At 43.9% G+C, this 7,500-nt stretch overlaps 1 protein-coding gene across 1 annotated transcript in view; it reads left to right on the top strand.

The window, feature by feature from the left end:
* Positions 1-7,500, top strand: part of LOC143289864 (uncharacterized) — a 19,709-nt gene that overhangs the window by 4,877 nt on the left and 7,332 nt on the right. Inside the window, exons 3-7 of the mRNA XM_076599059.1 lie at positions 1,826-1,948; positions 3,322-3,454; positions 4,030-4,197; positions 4,986-5,317; positions 6,390-6,509. Coding sequence (XP_076455174.1) covers positions 1,826-1,948; positions 3,322-3,454; positions 4,030-4,197; positions 4,986-5,317; positions 6,390-6,509 — 876 coding nt within the window. The remainder of the gene's footprint in view (positions 1-1,825; positions 1,949-3,321; positions 3,455-4,029; positions 4,198-4,985; positions 5,318-6,389; positions 6,510-7,500) is intronic.

The raw sequence follows: 7,500 nt of genomic DNA, 5'->3' as shown, positions 1-7,500 counted from the left end.
GTATTTGTATAAATCTTTAAAGTTAAGAGAAATAGTATTGTCCTAATTTCTATAGTTTCATCGTGAAAGCAGTTGAATGCTTATTGCCAGTTACGGTAATGTCTACATATCTTGTTATAGCCTCCTATTCATATGGGGATATGGCCTTAATGAGTAAATCATCTGCGTATGCGTCTCTTTGTCTCTCTCTCTCTTTCTCACACAATTCTCTCTATCTCTCCTCTCTCTCTCTCTCTCTCTCTCTCTCTCTCTCTCTCTCTCTCTCTCGCTTTCGATTTTGTGATTTGAATATACGTATTTGATCTTTGCATTCGCCTACATAAACTTAAGGGTGTTAAGGCATTGGCAGATGTGCACGCAGAATGAATGGATGAATAAATTTTCTTTAATAAAGGAAATGGAATAAGCAAGGACATGTTTTTTTCCCCATCCAGCCCTCAGGGCAAAGAAATTCAATAAACAAACAAAACGAAATAAAAATAGATATATTCAGAGCTGAAAAACCGGGAAAATAAATTGATTAATTCACCAAACTTTTTTTTTTTAACCCACGAGGCGAAACCAGAAAAACGTGCCAATATCTTGCAGATTTACAGGGCAGTAACGAAGAAACCAATGTATTTGGTGAATTTGTAAAACTCCGTTTGAGTCTGAGTGTAGATACTTATAAACTCAAACGTTTTCACTTTCCTTATTTTCTAATTGAAATTCTCAACACATTAACAGATGGTTATCTCTCAAAGTGACAACACAAGCAATAGAGTGTAAAACATACAAAACGAACAACAACAACAAACAAACCAGATTTCGGATTTAACATTCAAAGTAAAAACAGTTTTCCTATTTCTGAATAAAGCAATCAGTTTTTGGTTTTTGCATGATTCAGTGGAATACATGTGTGATCAACGATAAGTTCTTGAACGACAATGTTTTACGTAGTAGGTATATTTTACATGGTGTTTTATATAGTACTTTGTTACAGTGTGCACTTGGTGAAATATTTGTCTTTGCTAGGAATTTAGCATATGAAAAAAAAGAAAACTTATTTGAAACACATTATTATCATCCTAAATTTTAATTCGGAACGAATCATGCTCTCAAGCATTTAGTTTCGTTTCCACCAGCAAGATTAGTATAGAAATCATTTTCTGCCTTAATTCACAAGACTGTTTGTCTTTTTAACTAGATTGATGTTTTTCTGTTTTACATCTGTGATGTTCCAATTTTAAAGTGATTTGTGCTTTAATTTTTTGTTAATAATTGTTTATTTTGATATAGATAACTATAGTAAAGACATCACATTTTTACATCAAATACATAAAACATAATGATCAGTATTAGTTTGATCCATACATTAGCATAAATACAAAAAGCAACATCTATGAGATAACCAATTTTGATAAAGGCATCAACATTTTCATTTCCCTTTTTTTTCGGTGAAAATAACAAACACTTTTTTCTTTTCTTTTCTTTCTTTTCTTTTTTTTTTCTTTTTTTTTTACTTTTCTTTCTTTCTTTTTTTATTTATTTATTTTTTTTTTTTTTACAATTTCGGATGGATGTGTGTGTGTGTGTGTGTGTGTGTGTGTGTGTGTGTGTGTGTGTGTGTGTGTGTGTGAAGCCTGACAGAGTGACACAGGAAACGAATGACGAGCGCCCAATGGCAGCTTTCACTCGACTCAACGCAGGTGTACAACATTCTGTGAAAATCACTCAGTGTTCGGTGAGCGTTTACAGCTTGGTATCTGACGAGGATGGGCGCTGTATAAGTGTTAATATCAATCAACAGTTAATCAATTCATCAATCGATCAATGTTGCGTACAGGTACGCAGCAGTTGCGTACTGCCTCAGGATAACTTGCTGCTTCGCCGATTGGCTTACGTCGAGTCACGTGACGGCACTGACCCTGACACCTACCGGAGCGGATTTGATGGAGGGATCTGGCAGGTAGGGTCTGTGTCTGTGTCTCTGTATGTCTGTCTGCCTCCTTTTTCTGCCTGCGTCTGTCTCTCTGTCTCTGTCTGTCTGTCTGTCTCCTTTTTCTGCCTGTGTCTGTCTGTCTGCCTCCTTTTTCTGCCTGTGTCTGTCTCTCTGTCTCTGTCTGTCTGTCTGTCTCCTTTTTCTGTCTCTGTGTGTATCTGTATCTGTCTGTATGGGTGGCACTGCACTGTGGCGACACACTCGCCACCCTGAGCAGGTGAGCAGACTGGATTTCATCACACAGTGAAATGACAAAAAGCAATACAATACGATACGATACAATACGATACGATACGGTACGATACGATATGATACGGTACGATACGATATGATATGATACGGTGCGATATGATACGATACGATATGATACGATACGATATAATACGGTACGATACGATATGATACGGAACGATACATTACGATACGGTACAGTACGGTACGATTCGCTACGATACGATACGACGCGATACGATACGATACGATACGATATGATACGGTACGATACGGTACGGTACGGTACGTTACGATTCGATACGATACGGTACGGTACGGTACGGTACGGTACGATTCGATACGGTACAGTACGGTACGGTACGGTACGATTCGATACGGTACAGTACGGTACAGTACGGTACGGTACGATTCGATACTGTACGGTACGGTACGGTTCGATACGGTAATGTACAGTACGATTCGATACGATACGGTACGATTCGATACGGTATACGGTACGATTCGATACGATACGATGCGATACAATACGATACGGTACAATACGATACCATATGATACGATACGATACGATATGACTCGATATGATACGATATGATACTATAGGATACGCTACGCTTCGATACGGTATGATACGAGGCGATGTAATGCAATGCAGAGCAAGACAATACAATCTGATAGAATACAATATACAATGTAATGTAATATGCAATACAATACCATAAAATACAACGACGACAACAGCAACAACAACTACTACCACCACCACCACCACCACAACTACTACTACTACTACTACTACTACTAGCTGCTGCTCTTGCTGCGTCTCTGGCTGCTGCTACAATTACTTCTACTGCTACTACTGCTGCTGCTGTTATTACTACTGATGCTTCGATAACAAATACTACTGCCACTGCTGTTACTACTATTCCATTTACTACTACTACTACTACTACTACTACTTCTCCTGATACTACAGCTGTTGCTACTACTACTGCCACTACTACTCCCATCGCCAGTATTGATGATATTTTTTGTGTGTTCTTTATGGTTTTTGTTATCAATATTGTTCCTTCCCCGCCCCCTCCCTCCCCTCCTTTACAAACCAGGTGACCAAAGCGATGTATGACTTGACCAAGAGTTCCGGTCAAGTGGTGGAGGCTAGGAGGGCCATCAGCGAGCACCTGCTGATCGACTGGTCAGCCACTCGCTGGGCCGACCTACGGAAGCCACTCTTTTCAGGTCCCCGTTTTGTTTTGTTTTTTCTTCACCCCACTGTTTATCTTTGTCTGTCTGTCTATCTGTCTGTCTGTCTGTCTGCCTGTCTGTCTGTCTACCAAAGTGTCGCTCTTCCCTTAATAGTTTATTCTGCTTCAGTTGTGTTTCTTTCCTTTTTGTTCCATTTTATCTGTTTTGCAGCATTTTGCTCTGATTTGTACTTACTGTGTCACTGGAGAGCTCTACAGCTTATGACATTAAACATTTCGGTGTTGAGTGTCTGTCTGTCTCCGTCTGTCTGTTTGTCTGTCTGTCTGTCTCTGTCTCTCTCCCTCTGAGTGTGTGTGTGTGTGTGTGTGTGTGTGTGTGTGTGTGTGTGGGAGGGGGAGGGGTCTGTGTGTCCGTCTTTTTTCTGTATGTGTCTGCGTGTGTGGTTCTGTGTGTGTGTGTGTGTGTGCGTGTGTGTGTGTGTGACGTGTGCATGCATATATATACAGCAGTTGCCTCCTATGCTGTTCTGATGGTCATAGTCGGACATGACTGACCATCACACAATACACACATCATTCCATGGGGGGAAAAAAACCTTCTCTGTGCAGGTCTGGCAGCGGCACTGTTCATAGTGCACTCTGTGCACGGTGGGCCCAGCCCAGTGGGCGTGGCTGCACAGCAGCAGTTCTGGAACCGGGTGTACCATCAGGGCCACGACGGGTCGGCCGGCGGACACGACACGCAGTACACTGATATGGTCAACCTGATGGAAAAGGGTTCGAATCTCTGTTTTCTATTAACAAAAAATAAATAAATATAAATAAATAAATAAATGATTAATTAAAAAGAGAAAAAAAAGGGGGGGGGAGAGATAAATAGAAAAAAATGAATAAATAAATAAATGAAAGAAATAGATATACGAATAGATTAGAAACTTTTTTTTTCAATTTTATTATTATCATTAATATGTGTTATTATGATTACTTTTTTTTATATACTACTGCTGCTACTACTAGTGATGACGATTATAATGATAATGATAATACTAATAGTAATGCTAATAATGATGATGAAGAAGAAGAAGAGGAAGAGGAGGAGAGGGTGGAAGAAAAGAAGAAAAAGAAGAAGACTGATTGATATATTGAATCTTTAATGGGTAAAGAATTAGGCACAGTAAAGGCCTTTTTACAATTCTGCCCATTTAACGACAAGGAAGAAGAAGAAGGAGGAGGAGGAAAATAAAGGAGAAGAAGAAGATAATGTTGATGACGTTGATGATGATGATGATGATGGTGGTGGTGGACGAGGAGAAGAAGAAGATTATGATGATGGTGAATTCATATGTCGCCTTTTTTAATTATCAGAAAGCATGTCACCAATTTCTCTCCTAGAAGTGATACAATATCTAAGGATCTTACATCTCTCTCCCCCCCCCCCCCCATCCACCCTCCTTGCCCCACCACCCCTCCTCTCACCAACACACACCCCTACCCCACCCTCACCATCTCCCCCATGCACCCCCCCCCCCCCCACACACGACCCCCACACCCCCACCCCTCACCAGGTTGTCACGCGGGACAACCCCTACTGGACCTCCTCTTCGTGTTGGACACGTCCAGCAGCATCTCGGACACGGACTTCCAGGACTCCAAGGCCTTCATCGTCAACACCACGTCTCAACTGGACCTGCTCCACCATAACACACGGGTGGCCGTCGTCACGTACTCTAGCGGGGCCCAGGTTCGAATCTCCTGGGGCCAGCAGCAGGGGTCCCAGGAGGAGTTGAGGCTAGCCGTGGAGGGTCTGAGCTACCAGGGAGGCGGCACGGAGACGGATGATGCCCTGGACCTGGCCCGCGTTACTTTTGTGGGCCAGGCTCGTGCCGATGCTCTGAAGGTTGGTGTACTTGATGATGATGATCGTGATGATGATGCTGATGCTGATGATGATGAGGAGGAGGAGAAAGAGAGTCACACAGAGAGAGAGAGATGGGGAAGGGAGAGACAGACAGACAGGCAGAGACAGGCAGAGAGACAGAGACAGAGAGGGAGAAAGAGAGAGTTAGTCAGAGAGAGGTAGGGAGAGTAAGAGAGAGTCGGAGAGAGAGAGAGAAAGGGAGAGAGAGAGAGCCACACAGAGAGAGAGAGGCAGATAGGTAGAGAGAGACAGAGAGACAGACAGGCAGACAGAGAGAGAAAGAGAGACAGACAGAGACAGAGGGAGGATGAACACAGCATGTGGTTTTCGTTTGTTTCAGTGTGAGTAGTGACCATTGTAGCCACAGAGAGAGAGGGGGAAAGAGAAAGAGAGAGGGGGGAGAGAGGGTGAAGAGGGAGGGTGGGTGCTTGATAACAATGTCTCATGTGTGGAACGCTTATATGTACGTAGTTTGGGTCAGATTAGATTAGTTATGATCATACCAAATTCGAAAAGATTGGATCAGATTAGGTCAGATGACATCAGACTACATTGGAATGCCATTACATTACATTAGATTACGCGAGAGCATGTCGGATTGTATTGTGTTGAAGTGGATGGTACCGGTTGGCTTGTTTTGACTGGATTGGGTTGGGTTGGAATGGGTTGGGTTGGGTTGGGTTGGGTTGGAATGGATTGGGTCTGGTTGGGTTGGGTTGGAATGGATTGGGTTTGGTTGGGTTGGAATGGATTGAGTTGGGTTGGGTTGGGTTGGATTGAGTTAGGTTGGGCTGGATTGGATTGGATTAGAATGGATTGAATTGGGTTGGGTTGGGTTGGGTTGGGTTGGGTTGGGTTGGGTTGGAATAGATTGGGTTGGGTTGGGTTGGGTTGGAATGGATTGGGTCAGGTTGGGTTGGGTTGGTTTGGGTTGGGTTGAGTTGGGTTGGGTTGGGTTGGATTGGGTTGAGTTGAGTTGGGTTGGATTGGGTTGGGTGGGTTGAGTTGAGTTGGGTTGGATTGGATCTGATCTGACCTGTTTGGGTTCCAGGTGCTGGTTCTGATCACGGACGGAGAGTCGCATGACCCCATAGACACGGCGCACGCGGCAGCTCGGTTAACCGCCGCCGTTCCCGGCATTCTGGTGCTGGCCGTCGGCGTGGGAAATGAGGTATGACGGAGACGATACAACACAGCACAGCACAGCACAGCACAGCACAGCACAACACAGCCCCGCACAGCACAGCGCAGCACAGTACAACGCAATGCAGTCCTAAAAGATACAACACAACACAGCACAGCACATTACAACACAGCACAACGCAGCACAGCACTGCATACCAAGCCACGCCATGGGCCACGCCACGCCACGCCACACAATGCATTACAGTGCAATGCAATGCAATGCAATGCACTACACTACACTACACAATACACCACAACACAACTCAATGCTTATGAATTGCTCTTATTCGGAAGACAGTCAAGTATTTGTATTTGTATTTCTTTTTATCACAACAGATTTCTCTGTGTGAAATTCGGGCTGCTCTCCCCTGGGAGAGCGCGTCGCTACACTACAGCGCCACCCATTTTTTAAAAAAATTTTTCCTACGTGCAGTTTTATTTGTTTTTCCTATCGAAGTGGATTTTTCTGCTTAATTTTGCCAGGAACAACACTTTTGTTGCCGTGGGTTCTTTTACGTGCGCTAAGTGCATGCTGCACACGGGACCTCGGTTTATCGTCTCATCCGAATGACTAGCGCCCAGACCACCACTCAAGATCTAGTGGAGGGGGAGAAAATATCGGCGGCTGAGCCGTGATTCGAACCAGCGCGCTCAGATTCTCTCGCTTCCTGGGCGGACGCGTTACCTCTAGGCCATCACTCTTATTCTGTAGTCTGTGTCGTGTATTGTGTAGTGTACATTCCAGGTTTCCATTCTGCAGGTGAACGAGGACGAACTTCGCAGCATTGCCACGGCCCCGTCCAGCAAGCAATGCAATCCGAAAAGATGCAATACAACAAAGCACAGCACTGCACAGTGCAACGCAATGACATGCAATGCAATGCAATGCACAGCACAACGCAATGCAGTCCGAAAAGATGCAACACAACAACGCACAGCACAGCACAGTACAACGCAGTGGCATACAAAGCAATGCA

The sequence above is a fragment of the Babylonia areolata genome, chromosome 14, assembly GCF_041734735.1.
Source record: "Babylonia areolata isolate BAREFJ2019XMU chromosome 14, ASM4173473v1, whole genome shotgun sequence".
NCBI classification, from domain to species: Eukaryota; Metazoa; Mollusca; class Gastropoda; order Neogastropoda; family Buccinidae; genus Babylonia; species Babylonia areolata.
Note: the sequence above shows the minus strand (reverse complement) of the source record. Positions and strands in the feature narration are given on the sequence as shown.